The 19,195-nt window shown below is 29.9% G+C and overlaps 5 protein-coding genes and 3 pseudogenes across 8 annotated transcripts, besides 1 other annotated feature; 5 read left to right on the top strand and 3 right to left on the bottom strand.

Annotated features, from left to right (window-relative positions):
- Positions 1-1,219: 1,219 nt before the first annotated feature.
- Positions 1,220-12,143: a mobile genetic element.
- On the top strand, positions 1,820-2,647 carry TVAGG3_0424310 (uncharacterized protein; the record flags this gene model as incomplete). Its single annotated transcript, XM_051233532.1, has 1 exon — positions 1,820-2,647. The coding sequence occupies one exon, from the start codon at positions 1,820-1,822 to the stop codon at positions 2,645-2,647; it is 828 nt and encodes a 275-aa protein (XP_051103262.1).
- Positions 2,688-3,129, top strand: TVAGG3_0424300 (uncharacterized protein; the record flags this gene model as incomplete). Its single annotated transcript, XM_051233531.1, has 1 exon — positions 2,688-3,129. A coding segment is annotated over one exon (442 nt), but the record flags the coding sequence as incomplete, so codon positions are not given.
- Positions 5,523-7,389, top strand: TVAGG3_0424290 (annotated as a pseudogene). Its single transcript has one exon. A coding segment is annotated over exon 1 (1,867 nt).
- Positions 8,262-8,829, top strand: TVAGG3_0424280 (annotated as a pseudogene). Its single transcript has one exon. A coding segment is annotated over exon 1 (568 nt).
- On the top strand, positions 9,226-10,151 carry TVAGG3_0424270 (annotated as a pseudogene). Its single transcript has one exon. A coding segment is annotated over exon 1 (926 nt).
- On the bottom strand, positions 11,090-11,386 carry TVAGG3_0424260 (uncharacterized protein; the record flags this gene model as incomplete). Its single annotated transcript, XM_051233530.1, has 1 exon — positions 11,090-11,386. One exon carries the CDS (start codon positions 11,384-11,386, stop codon positions 11,090-11,092), a length of 297 nt encoding a protein of 98 aa, XP_051103260.1.
- Positions 12,144-13,052: 909 nt separating the features above from the next.
- TVAGG3_0424240 (DNA/RNA polymerases family) lies at positions 13,053-14,135 on the bottom strand (the record flags this gene model as incomplete). The annotated part of the gene is made up of 1 exon (XM_051233529.1): positions 13,053-14,135. The coding sequence occupies one exon, from the start codon at positions 14,133-14,135 to the stop codon at positions 13,053-13,055; it is 1,083 nt and encodes a 360-aa protein (XP_051103259.1).
- A 374-nt stretch (positions 14,136-14,509) lies between these two features.
- On the bottom strand, positions 14,510-15,116 carry TVAGG3_0424230 (DNA/RNA polymerase superfamily; the record flags this gene model as incomplete). The annotated part of the gene is made up of 1 exon (XM_051233528.1): positions 14,510-15,116. A coding segment is annotated over one exon (607 nt), but the record flags the coding sequence as incomplete, so codon positions are not given.
- Positions 15,117-19,195: the final 4,079 nt, after the last annotated feature.

Here is a 19,195-nt window from a genome sequence, read left to right as displayed (position 1 = left end):
TCCAATTTGCTCCTTTCTTCATTGTTTCCCAAACTTTATGCGCTCCTCTTTTTACTTTATCCCAATTTTTTAAGAATCCTGCAGCCATAGTTGATTATTTCATTAAAATTAAAAATTCATTTTCATCTTTTAATTTTGATTTTTTATTTATAATAAATGACGACTAACTATTTAGTGCCAAACACTAAACCGATTAATGGAAATGTGTTTCATTCATTCGAAAAGATAAATGAAATATTCGCAAAGAATGACGGTAGAAGATATTATAGAGAACTTGAAAGTTCATGCTATGACTCTGATGCTCCATATTTTGATGATAAACAAACTCATTTAAGAATTACAAATCCGGCTCATGATGTGAACCAATTAGGTGACACATATATTAAACGCAAAGTTAAAGCAACTCTAGTTTCAAATAAAGCTTTCACATGTGATGCCGCTTTTAAATGCATGCGTTTATTCGTTGGTTACAAATCATCAAATCAAAGCTTTAAACAATTAGAAGTAGAAACCGAAAGAGGTGATGCCGGTTATCTTCAGATGGATTGCGCCCGTGAATCTTTCGCATTTGCAACATATAAACCAAAATCAGAAAGGAAAGTTAAAAAGTTTGTTCATTCGTTATATAATAATGTTCAAAAATATGATAACTCAGTATGTGGTAAATATATTGACCCTTCAGAAGTTTTCAAGAAGCAAATGAAGAAGTTGATGTCACTTTTGATATGATTATTCCGGTAAATGATTTGTTAGCATTTCAGGCGTTCGATGATTATCCTAAATCATTTGGTGAATCATTCTTAAATATTATGTTTTCAGGGATACTTTAGTATTTTGTCAGGTTGACCCGTTAAGAGTTGCTGATTTACAAAATTACGTTTATGAAAAGATAACTGATGAAAATTATGAAAAGATTATGAATCATGTTTATAAATATGATCGCAAATTCCAACAAATCGGACTTCCTGCCAAATTAATTACAAGCTTAGCCGCTACATCTGCTGACGCAACAGTTGATGACGTTATTATTTCATGCACAAAGATGGAAGTTTTAGAGGATAAATGCATTACACCAGGATACGGTTTAATTGAAGAATCAGTTAAAGCAATACCACGTTTATTCAGTAAGGAAGATCCATTCATGATTCCAGCTCAACATATTGACGTTCGTTCACTAAATGGAGGTTGCATCACTCCTGAAGGTATTAGCTCAGATTTCTCATACGCTCTTCATAATGTTACAGATGTTGTGTTAACATTTCCGAAGAATGCAATGCAAAGAACAGTTTTAGAAAATCCAATGCTTCGAGGTCTTCAGGTCACTATAGATTCCAGAAACTTCCCCGATCAAGCGATGACCACAGTGGGTGACATATTCTTTACACGTATGCTTCAAGCTTCTGATTTAGATGGAGTGAATGAATGCACAGAAGAATACGAGGACTCATTAACTAGACCACTGAATGATGATAATGGCACGCCATTAGCTAGAACATGGAAAGACCAAACTTCATTCTTATGCACTATTCCAGTTCAACGTGATGGAGCGGGTATATTCTTTGATGGATTAGAAACTTTCAACTCACAAGTTACAGTACAAGTGAAAGCTTATCCAATCATTCAGGGTGTAAATGACACTTACTGTTCAAAGGTGACAAATCCTCCTCAGGTTTGGTTTACTAGGACTACATATTGGACATGGACACCGGATGAAGGTTTGAAATATCATCCAACAGGTACACCACCACAGTATAGAAGTTCATATGATGAAATATTGATGAATAGAAATGTTTAAAATTATAAATTTATTTTTGATTAAATGGATTTAAATTCATCCACCCCTTATGAAGAATTAGCGGGAGTATATAATACATACGTAGATGATATGATTAATGAAGCATTGAGTGATAATAGAAATGCTCTATCTAAGGAAAAATTAATGAAAATTCCATATTCTGAATGTTACTTAAATTCAATCACTGCAGCAATTGGTAAACAAAATAAAGGTAAAACATTAACGATATTAAAACAAATTATCATTATTGCTAACACTTCCCCCTATTCTCACGTGTTAATTTATATCAACCGTTCAGGTTCACCTTCAGATGATACATTTGAATCTTTAAAGCATTTAATCAAAATTCCAATTATTTATTTATCACAAGAAGAAGCAGAAGATTATTTAAAAAACTTTTTAATGTATAAAGAATTATATAATACAATCAAGAAGCAAGGATTAGAGGATAAAATTATTGATAAACAACGGGATGAATTATTTGAAACACTTTCTATTTCAAATTTTGATAGAGAATTTTTGCATTCACTCATTTTTCTAGATGATGCGGTGAAATCAAAACTAATAACAAATGAGAAATCATATTTTAATCAGTTATTAACTCAATGTCGACACATTCAGTGTTCATTCTTCATGGCTGTTCAATATTTCAAAGCATTAAGCACAAACATTAAATCAAATCTATCAACACTTTTCATTTTCAGTGGGTTTAGTCGTCAACAGTTGAACGTTATGCTTTATCAAGTGAATTTACCAATGAGCATTAATGAACTTTACACACAATATCAGCAATTAGGTGAACATGGAAAAATAATAGTTGATTTAAATAAAGGAAGTGTTAAATTTGATTAACTTTTTATAATTAATTTTTATTTTTTATTTATAATTAAACATGACAGAAATAGCAAATCTTCTACAGGTTCCATTAAAACAAGGGACAAACAAAAAGGGTGCATATAATAGAACTATGAAAGTTCCTGATGGAATGAAAGAATTAGTTCATATTGTTGCTGGTCTTCAAAAAGATGTTAAACAAATGAGAAACGTTTTAACATTACCAGAAGCTCAAGCATATGCCAAACGTCATGGTCCAAATTGGGAAGCACACGAAGCAGACATTACGGGTCCAAATGGAAAACCTGATGGTATAAATGAAGTTTTCGTTACTGATGGTCAAGGTAATATTAAAGTCATAAATGGTTATAAATTAACTATGTCTGATTATCCTAAACGTAAAGTATATAATGAACGTTATCCTATGCAATTTGATGAAAATGGAAAAGCTGTTAAACAATACATTGGAGAAGGTGAAAATGGTCCAATTAATTCATACCGTCGTAATCCATATTCTTATTTCAATGAAGAATTAAATGCTATTGAAGAGGGACCGGATGGATTACCACGATATTCTAACCAGTTTGATGGTCAATATGCAAATATTAGACCTGAAATTTCAGCTAAGAAATTCTTTAAAGTTGCTTTATTCGATCCAGTTTTCGCAAATGTTAAAGATGAACTTAAACAGCAATTCCAACCAATTATAGTAGCAAGAATTGCATCAGGTGCTTTATCTCAAGCATTCAAAGATTTAATTAAGAAACCATTATATCAGCAACGAGGTTTAACTTATGATTTAGTTAAGGAATCAGATAAAAGAAAATTTGAGAAATCAATGATTATAAGAATGCAATTAATGAATATATTCGGTCTATTAATTTCGATGAAAATGAAAATCAACTTCATGAACAAATACAGGGAATAATAGATTCAAAAGTTCCAGCAAAATAAAAGTTTAAATATATTTTTTTTATTCGATTATAAATGAGAAGACGTTTCACTAGTCAAAAGAACACTAACGCAAAAGCAGAGATTACGGTTGGTTATAACGTAAATGATGATAAATCACGAATTATTCAAAATGTTAAAGTTAATGTTAGCCCTGAATTAACAAGGTCAGCAACTCAACCAAATTTATTAACTCGTGACTTACCGAAGAATGAGGAGAATGAAGAAAACCATGAGAATGGAGACCCAATCATTTTATCTGAACCTGGTAAAGAACCTGTTGAAATTCCCACTTATCCATCATACCCCCCACCCTCTCTTCATAACAAACATTGAGAACCCATATAAAATAGACATTAATTCAGAATTAATGAAAATTTACCGTGATATAATAATTAATAATTATGATTCAATAATAAATTTAATTGACCAATCCGGTTTAATTATTTTACCTTATGAATCATTAATTCACATTATCGCCATTCTTTGTGATGTTCAAGATTCAGACGTTTAAGATTCAATTTTTCATAGATGATGAGGTTTCATGCTGCGGAACAGTTGCAAAAATAAATCCTATAAAGGATATTAGCACAATTAAGATATCAAAGAACGGAACAACAACTGAACTTCATTTAACATATAATGACATTTATAATAAAATAGTTGATGAATATAAAATATCACTTGAAAAATTCTTTGTTAAGGCCATTTAATATTCAAGCATTAACATTATCGAATAATAATCCTTTGAATCATAATCAATAATAATTGACCTTTCACCAGTTTCTATCGTTTGTTTTATTTCTTTTTGTTCCCCACTATCTGGATCGGTCATTGTAATTGTTTTTGTTATAGTATCAGCTTTATCTTTAACTTCAATCTTTTTTCCATCGGGATATTTAAACCAAAATTCCAAAAATTCGATATTGTCAATCTGTTCATATTTTAATCTATCAATTACATTTTTAATACCATCTGAAAATCTTATGAAATGGTCATTATATGGGTTTGATTGAACTAAATTTGAATGAAGTGAAATATAACCTGTTGATGAATATGACATTGACTCATATTTTCTGAAAACACTAAAATTTATAACATGAATGAATTTCTTATTCGTTGAATTTATGAATTCTTGAGGTAATCTTATTTTAGTTTTATTTATCACTGGAAAATAACGCTTTACCATATTTTTAATCGTAATAAAAATGTCAATTATCAATATTATTTCGAATAATAGCTGTGAATTAAATTTAACAGTTAGCGGAATTTATAATGTTACTCTCGTTTCTGTGAGTGGTAAATTTAATCCCATTCTTTTAGACCCTTCAGATTATATATCATTTATTAAAGATGACCATGAAAAAAACGTATGATATGTATATAAATAATGTGATAACGAAATGGGATATTAACATGATTTTAAGTTATTTAAATGAATCATTTATCGTATGGTATGAAGAAAATTTTAAATCAAAACCTGATAAACTTTTTGAACTTGATGAAATAAATAACCTTATTAAATTTCCGCTGAAAATTAAATTTTGTACTCCTCATCTTCGTTCATTGTTGGGGATATTAAATTTTGAAAAAGATGTTGGGGATGTTTTGTATTCTGACACTGGTTCCAATTTCATTTTAATCAAATGTGATAAAGTTAATACCCCAATGAGATTTTCACATCAAACATTAGACCCTAACTCTTACCCATCAATACAAAACATTTTATCCATCAACTTAAACACATTTCTTTATCATATCCGTTTCAATTATCTGGAATTCATTTATTCTTCATTCAAAAGATTTATCAAATATTAAATTTAGAATAACTGACCTATTTGATTGTGATTTAGAATTCATGAATGAAATATTATGGCAATTTCAAATAGAGAAAATAGCTGATGAGATAACGGATTAAATATTTATTTTTAAATCGTAATAAATGATTAAACAACAGCAACCACAGCAACTTAAGGTGCAAAACACCCAGGTCCTTCAGACCATTACATACGCCATATATGCATATAATTCAAAGACGGCAGAACAAACGCAAAGGTTGAAATATGGAGATTTGGAGATAGTATTGAAAAATGAACATTTCGAATTCGTTTGCAAAGGTGGTGCAGTGATATCAAATATAAAAGAAATTTTATTTATATGAATTCTAAAATTAAAGGTATAACGGATGATATAACATCAATTCCACCAGAAGAACAGAGATATTACGCATTAAATGCATTTCCTAAAGTTTTGAAGATTGGAAGATTTAATTTAAATGAGGAATTCATAGAAGGTTTCCTAAATGACATAATGAAGAAGGCGGATAAGGAATATGTGGATAGTGAGTTAAATAAGAAGGCAGATAAAACTTATGTTAACGATGAGTTAAATAAGAAGGCAGATAAGGAATATGTGGATAGTGAGTTAAATAAGAAGGCAGATAAAACTTATGTTAACGATGAGTTAAATAAGAAGGCAGATAAGGAATATGTGGATAGTGAGTTAGAGAAGAAGGCAAATTTGGTTTATGTGGATGAAAAAGATAATGAAATTAAAGAAAAGGTTGAATGGTATCATGAATGGACATTGGAGACTTTTAAAGTTAAAGCTGATACAGAATGGGTTTCAGGATGTTTAGACCTTAAAGCAGATAAAACTTATGTTAACGATGAGTTAAATAAGAAGGCAGATAAGGAATATGTGGATAGTGAGTTAAATAAGAAGGCAGATAAAACTTATGTTAACGATGAGTTAAATAAGAAGGCAGATAAGGAATATGTGGATGAAATATACCAAAGTTTGATAGGAACAACAAAAAATATTGAAACTATTGTTGGGGATGTTTCTGTCAATGAAGAAAATAAATATTTTAGATGGGAGTTTGTACACTCCTTAAAAAATGGTATACGGTATAAACTCATTCCGAAAAATAACAATGAAATGTATGTAGGCGATATAAAGAATAATGGTACACAAGTTAAAGTTCCATTAGACAACAACTGCTACTTAAACTTATATGGAGACGAACAAAAGAAATATTTAAGAGTTTATGAAATGGCAGGTATGACGTTGGCTGACCCAGCTCCAGCACCATATTATTATGACTATGGAGATGACGACAGAACACCACATGTAGATGAACAAAAGCTAACATTATATTTAGATTATTATAGATATAAAAGATATAATGCAATAGAAAAAACGAGAATAGTATATTATTATACAGATGACAGAAATAAATATTATAGTCAAGATTTTACCTACCCTGAAAACATAAGATTATATTATAAAAAATATTCTGACACAAACCAGAAGAAACCTGAAATAGTTACACTATATCTTAAGTTCAAAAGAGACAATCCTATAATATCTCATATGTTTGATTTAATAAACCCAGTAGGTTCTATTTATACATCTATGGATGCAAGAGGTCCTCAAGTAATGTTTGGTGTTGGTGCATGGGAACAAATAGTTGACAGGTTTTGTATTGTGCAAACTCTTCAAAGGAAACAGGAGGAAGTAAAACGATTTCAGGTGAAAATTTACCTGCACACAGTCACTACATAGATTTAAGTACATCTCAAGCGGGTTGGCATAAGCATAGATATTGGGATTGGTCAGGAATGACAAAAGGTCAAGGATATGATGTTAAAGACGACGTTAAGTTTGCTATAAATTGTTACTGGGATGACACTCAGGGAGAAGGAAACCATACACATTTCGTTTCAGGATATACACAAACAACGGGACAAAGTAAAGATTACATGCCACCATTTGTGACTGTATTCGCATGGTATAGAGTTCAATAAACACACTTGACCCAAAGGTCTGGGCTTACCGAATGAACTAAATATATTTTATGTTTGTAATTAATTAGGTAATGAAGTAATGGATGAACTGCAGAAATAATGTTTACGTTAATGTTTACGTTAATGTTTATGTTAATGTTTTCAGGTTATTCAATAATTAATTATTTTTGAAGAACTGAAGGTGTCACCAGGTCACCATGTGCTACCAGGTCATTTAACTTCTCTGAAAAAGTGTGACAACATGACATTTTGACAACAACACAGGAGGAAGGCAGTTATGAATTATTTTTGAAGAACTGAAGGTGCTACCATGTTACCATGTGCTACCAGGTCATTTAACTTCTCTGAAAAAATGTGACAACATGACATTTTGACAACATTTACGAAAATTTGATGCAGTCCAAAAATAAAGTTAGTTTTAAAATTATTTTTATTTTTTTATTCCTATATAAATGACAGCAACAAACAACAACAGCAACTTTATCATTTCTGATGAAAAAGTTATTGATTCATTAGCTGAGGAATTAGTTACGGCAGAAACTAAAACCCTCAACGAAAGAATTGGTGAAAACAAGATTGATTTACATAACTACCTCAAACACGATGGAGGAAGAGGAAGGAAAACTGGTATGGCTTTATTAGTAAATAAAATTTCAAATTTAACGATTATAGATGTTGATATCAATAAATCGTACAATGATGAACTTAAAGAAACAGTTAGAAAAGACATTTTATCAAAACTTTCGGATAAAGATGTTATCGTTAAAACCGCATCAGGAGGTCTTCACATTTATTGCAACACTAATTTCTTCTATTCAACCTCGAACAGAATGATTAAATGTTATTCCTGCAATGATTATGATATTGACATAATGACTTCTATGGATGATTCAAAACGTTCTTTAGTGGTTATGGCTGATTCAAGAGTTCGCAAGAATGCATCAGAACCAATCAATACATACTCATTCATTCGCGGAAGTTATGACTCAACATTAACTAGAACAGTGAATGATATATTAAATGATTTGAATATTAAGGTAAGAGTTGAACAGAAGAACGAAGAAATAAAGAGTATAATTAATGAAAACAAAGATGTAAACATTGACGATAAACTTGCCCAGAGCATAGTTGATGGCATCAGTGATTTTGAAGTACATAATGACGGTGGAAACATGAATTTAGAAAAAGAAGTTACATTATTCACACTGTTTCAAGCAATTAATTCGTTACCTATCATTTAATTAATGAAGCATACGATAACGTTTATAACTTCTGCAATTTAACAGAAAATGCAAAAAGTAATTTTGAAAAAGCACGTAGTAGATATGCACATTTAATGACTTCTCCATTTGTTTTGGTGAAGATTCTAAAACTATATCAAAAGGAATATTATGATGAATATGTTTTGCCTTTATTACGTAAGCCAAAAATAACATTTGATATAAAACTTGATGACTCGTTTTTGATAACAGATATTAGACGCAAGGCTGAAAATCATCAGTATAAAAACAGTTCTGAAGTAATTGAGGATTTATCACGTGTAATCCGTTTTGTAGATTGTGGAAATAAATATTTCATTCAGAAAGATTATAATATCCACGACAAAATGAATCAAATATCATTCGTTCTTCAATCAAACATGAAAGAGTCACTCAAAATGATTAAATTATTTAAAGAAGAAGGTAAAACCATAACAGCATGGGACGTACTACTAAATCAATTATCCTCATTAACCGTTAAGGTGTTTGCTTTAAATCTGATTCCCCAGATGTTTTCTCAACGTTTCAAGGTTTATAAATACAACATTCTCGAAAAGCTTGATTACTCAAAATTGAGATGTTTATGAATTTCATTAAAGAAGCCATTTGTGATAATAACGATGAAGTGTATAAATACCTTCTCGGCTGGATTGCATCAATGATTCAACATCCTGGAATCAAGAATGAAACAGCAATTATTTTGAAAGGACTTCAGGGAACAGGTAAAAACAGATTTACAGACATTATTTCTGAACTTCTCGCTGGTTATTCATGTAAAAACATTACTGAAATAAGTGATCTAACGGGTAATTTCAACTCAGTAGTTGAAAATAAAATGTTTCTTGTACTTAATGAACTCAAGAATGTAGGTGAAGACAGACTCGCAAACTCAACGCTTTGAAATCAATTATTACGGATAATGAGATTAGAATTAATGAAAAGAATCAACCCAGAAGAACTGCTCAGAACGTTGCAAACTTCATTTTCGTAACTAACAACGTCTACCCTGTCAAAATTGAAGTTGGAGACAGAAGATACGTAGTTTTAAGAGTTAATGGTAAATTCAAGGGTCAATTTGATTACTTCAAGAATTTGATGGATTCATGCACAAAGGAATTTTATGATAATTTACTAACGTATTTTATCAATTACGACCTTTCATCATTTAATGTACGAATCATACCGATGACTGAAGCCAAACAAGATTTAATTGAATTATCAACAAATCCTTTAGATGTATGGATAAATACACATTATGATGAATTGTGTGCAGGTATGACGTGTGAAAATGCTCTATTCTGCAAACCATCAGACATGAAAGACAAAAACTTTCAAATGAGTATTAAGGATAAATGTGATAGGAAACAGATAAGAATAGATGGTAAACAAACATGGTGTTATGTTTTGAAAGAAGAAATGAAAGGATTATATAAACAGGTTGAACCAAACGATAATGAGGAATCATTTACTGACGATGAAATACCTGTAAATGAGGCAGTATAAAGTATGATTGGAATTTATTTTTGCATTCTCTTGTACCTGTTGTCAAAATGTCATGTTGTCTCATTTTTTCAGAGAAGTTAAATGACCTGGTGACACATGGTGACCTGGTGACACCTTCAGTTCTTCAAAAATAATTAATTATTGAATAACCCGTGTTGTTGTCAAAATGTCATGTTGTCACACTTTTTCAGAGAAGTTAAATGACCTGGTGACACCTTCAGTTCTTCAAAAATAATTCATAACTGCCTTCCTCCTGTGTTGTTGTCAAAATGTCATGTTGTCACACTTTTTCAGAGAAGTTAAATGACTGGTAGCACATGGTGACTGGTGACACCTTCAGTTCTTCAAAAATAATTCATAACTGCCTTCCTCCTGTGTTGTTGTCAAAATGTCATGTTGTCACACTTTTTCAGAGAAGTTAAATGACCTGGTAGCACATGGTGACCTGGTGACACCTTCAGTTCTTCAAAAATAATTCATAACTGCCTTCCTCCTGTGTTGTTGTCAAAATGTCATGTTGTCACACTTTTTCAGAGAAGTTAAATGACCTGGTGACACCTTCAGTTCTTCAAAAATAATTCATAACTGCCTTCCTCCTGTGTTGTTGTCAAAATGTCATGTTGTCACACTTTTTCAGAGAAGTTAAATGACCTGGTAGCACATGGTGACCTGGTGACACCTTCAGTTCTTCAAAAATAATTAATTATTGAATAACCTGAAAACATTAACATAAACATTATTTTTGGTCGTTAATGACAAATTTTTATTTTTATATAAATGAATACCCCACAAGCTCAAAATTTACCACGAATCATAACAAGGGAGGAAATGATAAAAATGATGCGAGAACTTGCTAAAAATAACAAACCACTAAAACTGAGAAAATGCGGTTATGCAGTAATGATGGAAAGAGAGATGTTGTCGAAGAGGAATAAAAATTAAATTTGGATTGAGTTTAAAAATTCATCTTTATTAAATTCATCTCTTCCAATCAATTTATTTATTCTATTAAATTCTTTTATTTTTGCTTCACTCAGTTTAATGATTGAACGATAAGTTTCTAATTTTTCGATTATTTCTTTCCTCTCTTCATCGTTTTCAGTTCCATTAGTTTTATGGGCATCAGCCCCACCGCATTGCGGCTTCTTTTTGTAATAGCATATTTTTGATTTAATTCTGTTTAGTTTCTTTTTATATTCATCGTCTGGACTCTTGGATGCTTCATTGTCACTCATTTCTTACGAAATAAAAAAATTAAATATTATTTAAATATAATGGAGTAATAAAATAAATCGGAATTTCTATTAATTTATTGTCAACTTCAACTAATGCATTGCCGTTAATATATCTAACAAATTCAGCTATTGTGTCAAATCTTCGTCTTCTTTTTGTCATTGATTTATCAGTTTTTCCATAATCGAGATGAATCAAAACTTTATCCCCTTGTTTAAAATTCATGAGCCCCGAATTAATTTGTTCACGTTTAACATCATTCAACCTTTCCATTTGCTTTCTAATATATTCCCATTCTTTTGAAATATCATTTTTCATTTCCACTGGTTTCATGTTTATAGTTCTATGCCATGTATTATTATAATAATATACTAACTGTTGTATGATGGAGTCATGATTTCCATCCCAGTATATCTGACCGTTAACCCCTAACGCATCTCTAAGAGTTCTCATTACCGCATCAACTATTTTATTATGAAACGTATATGGAGAAGATGAAAAGAAAAAATTAATTTGTGGGAAATAATGAGTCATAGTTGCCTGAAATCCTTTATCACCATCACCCCTGATATTATCTACTCTTTCATGATCTAGTAAGTATTGTATAGCTCTTCTTGTTTCCTGTTCTGTTTTCCCTTTCACTGGAATGCAATATAAATATCTAGTGTTAATGTTAATGGCAAATAAATAAGTAACGTTTCCTTTTGAATATTCTAAATGATCGATTTCGTATGAATATGGATATGGAGCAAATGAAGGGCGACTAAATTTTTCCTTTAACGGTTGAATTTTCGGGTCAGTTGGTTTATTTAATATCTTGAAACCCTTTTTAAAATCTTTTTGTTTCTTTAATGTTTGAAATGGATATAATAAAGTGAATGATGAAGGATTAACTGAAGGAGGAGGCGGTACTGTCGTTGGAGGTTTTGGTGTTGCAAGTGGTTTAATTTTATCTGCTTTGATTTTGGATTTCATTCCTTCCTTCATTAATTCTGGATGTATTCTATTCATTTGTTTTAAATATGCTGTATATAAAGGTTTGATATACTTTCCCGCTTCGAGTTTATGTTGAAGGATGAATTCCAAAAGTTGATCTTCATTTAAAAGTCGGGCTGAATATGGTTTAACTAATGAATCATAAATTAAAGCTTGTGCATCATTTATGGTCTGAAGGGTTAGGGCGTTTTGCATCTTTTGTTTTTGTTCCTTTGGCTTTTGCGGCTCAGGATTATATAATTTATATAATTCATCAATATCTTCTTCTGTTAATACTTTATTTTTGAAATCTTTCAACTGTTTAAGTTGTGATTTAGTTTTTCCCTTTGAATATTCATTATTTTTAATTTTGTCTTTAATTTCAGAAATTATTTTATCATGATATTTCAAAATTTCATTTTTATAATATGGATAATAATATTCCATATCATCACCTGTTATATTGTTATCATATTTTTGGAGATATGCTTTTAAATCATAATAATTAAGAAATTTTTGATTAAATACTAAATCAGCAATTAAAATTTTTAAATCTACGCTGTTCATTTATATAAAAATAAAATAAGTGTTTTAAGGGTGCCCACCTCTTTGAATCATAGTATCAAAACCATCATTAACGGTTCCTTTTGTCTCTTCTGTGGCATTTCATTAAGAATAAAATTTTAAATTGTATTAAATAAATGGCATACAACATCCATTTTCACAACATACAGCCTTAGTGTGTGCTCCTGTTAATGCAGTCTTACCGATTGTTAAGCGAGTCATTGACCCGTTTTTAAGTTGTAAATTAATATTTTGACCATCAAATATCACTTTATCATTTATTATATCCAAATATTTTTTAGGTGTTAATTGCTTATTTTGTCTTAAACTAACACCCTTCATTTTTTGTGCAATCTTTTTAAAATCACTTCCATCAATTGAACCGTTGAATGATGTATAACATTTAGGACATAACGCCACCATGTTATCGCCTTGTTTCTCAATTGCTAAACCCAATAACTTCTTCTCATGTGCTTTTTCTTCAGCTTTATTCTTTAATTTAGGTTTAAATTTCTCATCAAAACAGAAGAAATCAAATGGTGCGAATTTGAAAATGTTTTTATCATAAAATTGTTTATCGGTAACAATTGCTTGAAATACTTGAGTGTTAGGAAGACTTGGATCGCCAGCGATTGCCCAATAAGATGAATCAGTATCACCTTCAATGAAATGAAAACGATTAACATCCATGCATTTATACATAAAATCATAAATGAAAACCAAATACCAGTATTTAGCATTATCTAAAGTGAAGAATGCCTCTTGTAAACATGTATCACATCTATAAAATCTATCTTTAAGCATCACTTGATATGTATCTTCACCTATTTCTCTTATGTTTTTAAACTTATTTGACATACATGCAACGCGTGACTTCTGTGCATTCATTATTTTAGTCTTTGCGTAATTTTGTGTATTCATTGCATCGTAACCATATGATCCATTAAGTGAAATCTTGCAAAATAAACTTTTTCCTTTATTTCCTTCTAATTCAGCCTTTTGTCTTTCGTTCATAAATTTGTTCGCAAATTCATTAAAGCAAGTGTTTTTAGTAAATGTTAAAATTGATTGAATATCATCGATGATAAAATGAAATCTGTCTATTAGATACCATAGATAATAAGAAGAAAATGGTTGATATTGGTTGTGTGTTGATGCTAATTGAGTTAATTTTCTCTGTTTCTGGTCAACCGGTAGATTGTTTGATTTCATGTAATTATACATAAAACTGCCAATTGTTTTTTCATCTGTGATAATATCTAAGTTTCTTATTATCGGTAAAAAGTTTATGTAATCATTAATGTATTTTTCATCAATGTGACCCTTTACTTCAGCCACGAATAAAGTATTTTTCTTCTTAATTATTCCCAGTGCTTTTGCTTTCTTTGTTGCTGTATCACAAATAATAACACCATTCAATCTTCCCGGCATATACATTTTATGGTCAGTATATTGAATGAAATCATGAGGATTAGATGAAAATGATGAAGGATATAATGAATTAAAGTCAACTCCAACGAAATGAGTCATGATGTTGGTGGTGTCCTCATTTGATACAGTTTTAGTTTCTGGACTATATGAAAGTTTATTAATGTGCGTGATTCCTTTAAGATTTACTCTATGTTGAACATTTGATAAACCACCAGTAATTCCATTACGGAGAATGTGATAAGCTTCAACTGAATCTAAAGTCATTGGTAAATTATTTTTTAATGCATAATTTCTTAAATTGATTCTTAAACGTTGAACATCTTCATCTTTATTTGATTTTACGACATTGCAATAACAACACATTAACTGACAATTTTCTTTAGTATGTGGTTTTTCATTATCGATTCTATCCAATGTTGGTTTATTTGCATATGTAAACGCTTTACCACACATTTTGCATTTAGATGAAAGGATTAAATCGTGATAGTATTGAAAATCATCCATTGAAACATTATTTTTAGTATCCCTTTCTGCTTTTTCATCTTGTTTCTTATATGATTCAATTTTATATTTCCAATACTTTTTCGTTAATTCAAAACTTGATTCTATCTCTTCCTCAGGATATTTTTCATTAGGATTAAAGTCTTTATATGCTAAAGCGTAACGAATCATTGAAGCATTCGATGATAAAGAAAGATTATGAAGCATGTCAATTTTATAAACAAATGTTTCTTCAATAATTTTATCAATTGGGTCAATCATAATTTCAACATCTTTATTGCAATAATGAATAAAATATTCTAATCTATTCTTAAAATTTTTAGCATCATTGAGATATATTTGATAATCACTATCTGATATAGTTTCTTGAGTTAATGCTGAATAAAATGAATCTTTCGTGAATGGTTCCACTTTATATAATTCTTCTTCATCATTACCATTACTCTTTCAACTCTATCTTTTGATAGTCTTGCGTTTAATTTTTCGTGAGACATGAATTTTTAAAGTTTATTTTTCATTCATGAAAATAATTATATCTGATTTCTTTTACTCTCTCGTACATACTAGATTTAAAGAATTCGGAACTTTTACCATAATCTCCTAAATGTTTTCTTATCCCTAATGTGTGCCAGTTATTATATGAAACTGAATAAACTTTATCTTTATCTTTACACCTTTCATCACTTCCAATATATTTATATCTCAGTTTTGATTTAGCATTTTCATATTCATTAGCGTTTAATAATTCACAGTCTTCCTTTTTAAATAAATGTTTTATGTATTCAGGATTTAATACTCTACGTTTATATGCTCCTAACTTAGTTCTAAAGGTTTTTCTACAAAATTTAGGAATTCCATCCTCTTTAATGTCATCAATGATTTCCATTTCATTATTTTCAATTTCTTCTTCTCGTTTATGAGGTCTTTGATTATGACTCCATTGATTCCATTCAGGATTTAAACAATGTTTAATTAATCGCGGAATATCTGACATCATCTATATATAGCTTCTTTTATAAAAGATAAAAAAATAAATTATTTTAAAATGTGTTTAGTATATAATATTTATTACTAATTTATTTAATAATGTCGCACTTTCTTACAAATTCATGACTTTTAAAAAACGTAAGAAAAAATTTTTATATCATCTATGTATAGAAGATGCATTAAAATATACCTTCATCTATATATAGACGTAACAAAAAAAGTCACACACCCCGTCCTATCCTACTACTAATGATTCTTTATTCATTGATTTAAATAAATAGAGGACTAATATACAAATTGATGAAAGATCTTTTCCCTTCAATTTTCAGGCCGAGAAATCTAACATGTTTGTGGATTTGAGTTTTATTTTTTTGCAGCAACACGGGTGTAACACGGTTGTAAACTATTCAATTTCTCTCAAATATTGAGTACTTTTGGGCAACACGGGGATAGAATTGAATACCTTGGGCAACACGAGAGCTAACGTACAGTTTTTGATGATGATGGGAATATTGCAGTAAAGTTTAAACTACAACAATACCTTTCATATGAAACATTCACATGTGCCTAAAATGGAATAGAATTATCATACGTAAAGCAGTCGTGTCAATAATAATTAAATTTCAACAATATGAATTTATCGCAAATTACTAAACAGAAGTTGCACCTATCAAAAGCAATGCTTGCTTGTTGGGAACATAGATTTTTATAACATTTTGTTTCATATTTATATTATTCAAAAATAAAATTTCATAAAAATCCAAATAATTACTGTTCGCTCAATATATCCTCAGAAGGTACTTTATCAAAATTATACTGAAATTATCAATTACTGTTATTAATAATATAAACGTTCACGAAAATCTTTGATTTATCATTTAAACTCCTACCATTCATTTTAAATTGCACTATCTAATAAGTAGATATTATACATGCAGTAAAAATTTTACTTTAATGTCAATCTTTTTTTTTACTATTAAGATTTTTGTATATAAGTGAATAAAAATATAATGTATACCTGGTTTAATCATAGGGATTCAATTGCTTTTGCATAATTTCATTTTTAATTTTATATTTTTAATTTAACAGAGGAAATATATAATAACTGCCATTATTTCAATCATACATCATGTGTTAATTAAAAATAACATCCTAAAAATGCTATTGTTTAATTTTTTGGTTCATTAATAAAATTATTTGATTTGTGTTATGCTGCTTTCATTCTTTATTTGAGAAATATCATGCAATACATCTTATTGCTAAATTGGAAGATTTTTCCATGAAAGAGAAGTATTTCGAAAATTTCCTTCTAAACTTCCATTTCAAGTCTATATTTTCTTCTGGAAGCGGTTTTTCCTAATATACCGAACTTCTTGGTACTTAAATATGGCATTAATAATAGAGATTAACATTCAAATTTTGTAAATGTTAACTGTATTCCCTTAAATAACTAACATTTGATATTTTCGATTATTATTTCCGGTTAATTACTATTTTGTTTTTCAAAAAAATGTTTAAATGAACTTAAAAAGAATAATTTTTACATTTTTCTTTCACATTTTGTAAGGGTGCACCCGCATGTACGTTTATTTGAGAGGAGGATTACCCTCTCAATTTTGAAAGCTTCGTTAACTTAATATCTCGATGAATAGGGATGCGACGGTTTTACGCCATGACCGTTTAAAAATAGAATAATACGCCATTTTTGGGGCCGAATGGCGGGTACGAAGTAGCCGCCATTCGGCCGAATAACAAAACAATACAAAATTATCGCCGTCCTTTTTTTTCTCTCTCTCTTTCTTTTCTCTTTCCTCTTTTTACTCCTCTTTCTCTTTTCATCATTAAACGTAGAAAGATATATTAATATTATTTTAAAATTAAAAAAAAATAAAGAAAGTATAATAAGTAATTATTTAGTTATCGATATATATATGTAAAGTGATAATCTGAGGATAATCTGAGGAGGAGTCTGAGGATTAGACTGAGGAGTAGTTTGAGGATAATCTGAGGAGGAGTCTGCGGATAATCTGAGGAGTAGTTTCAGGAGTAGTCTGAGGACTAGTCTCAGGACTAGTCTGATGAGGAGGACTCTAAGGAGTAGTCTGAAGAGTAGTCTTATGAGGAAGATCTGAGGAGTAGTCTGATGAGGAGGGGTCTAAGGAGTAGTCTGAGGATGATGAGTAATCTGATAAGGAGTAGTCTGAGGATGATCTGAGGATAACCTGATGACTAGTCTAGGAGTGGTCTAATAAAAATGGAAAATATTTTCAAAGAAAAAATTCTATGAATTTTATATTTTAATTCTTAGCATTATACTGAATAAAATAAACATAAATATCAAAATTTGAAATTGAACACGCCAAAAAATTGATAATCCACATTCAATATTTTGTAAGTGGCGTACATTTTGAATACTCGCCATACGCCTTGGAGTTCTCAATTTTGAATTCGCCTTTATTTGGGCGACCTCAGAAAAATACGCCATTAAGAAAATATTGTATGAGATTTTAAATTTGAACACGCTCTACCTTAAGGAATTAAATTTATTAAGATATATTTATATATAATAAACGATTACTTAAAAAAAGTATTTCATCGCTTATGTAAGTTTCAAAAAAATCACGAAAATAAAAAAATCAAGATTAAAATTTTATTTTTAATTTTTGAATTTCTCAAATGGCGAAATTTTTGGGCGAACAAAAAAAATGTACGCCCGGTCAAATGGCGTGTTTAATGCATCCCTACTCGATGAATATTGGATTAAAATTGAATTTGCCCATACCAATATATCTGATACAATATCCTTAAGTTTTACTAAAAAGAATTTTTTAAAATCCCTGCAGATTCGGGGATTTTTAAATTTTTTGATTTTTTTCGAAAATTTTTCGGAAAAAAAATATTTTCAGAAGAGCCTTAACGGCTAAGTTTTATGTTTAATGTTGAGTATCAAAAAGAATGGGCATCTGATATAGCCTATGGCAGTCTGGGAATAGTATTTGAAATACGAGAACAACCTATTTAAAAGTGTTTCGCTCGATTTTGTATAATTTCAAATTTTCGCATATAGCTTTCCGTGAATTACCGTGATTTTACCGCCACATCAATAGTTTACGACACTTTTTCCGTAAATTGAGTAGTTTACTGCACTTTTCCCGTAAAATTGAGTTACGGGAATCCGTAAGATTACCGTACCTCACTTCTAGTTGAAAATAGCATTAGTGTATAATAAATAGATATATTATTTTTGATTTTGAATTTCGGAAAAAGTGAGTTCAGAACTTCCAATTATTATTTGATTAATTATGTTAAAAATACTATAAGGAATTAAAATACATAATGTTGAAATTTGAATT

Source organism: Trichomonas vaginalis, chromosome V (assembly GCF_026262505.1).
Source record: "Trichomonas vaginalis G3 chromosome V, whole genome shotgun sequence".
Taxonomy (NCBI): Eukaryota; Parabasalia; order Trichomonadida; family Trichomonadidae; genus Trichomonas; species Trichomonas vaginalis.
The sequence above is the reverse complement of the archived record's forward strand: the minus strand, read 5'-3'. Positions and strand labels throughout refer to the sequence as shown.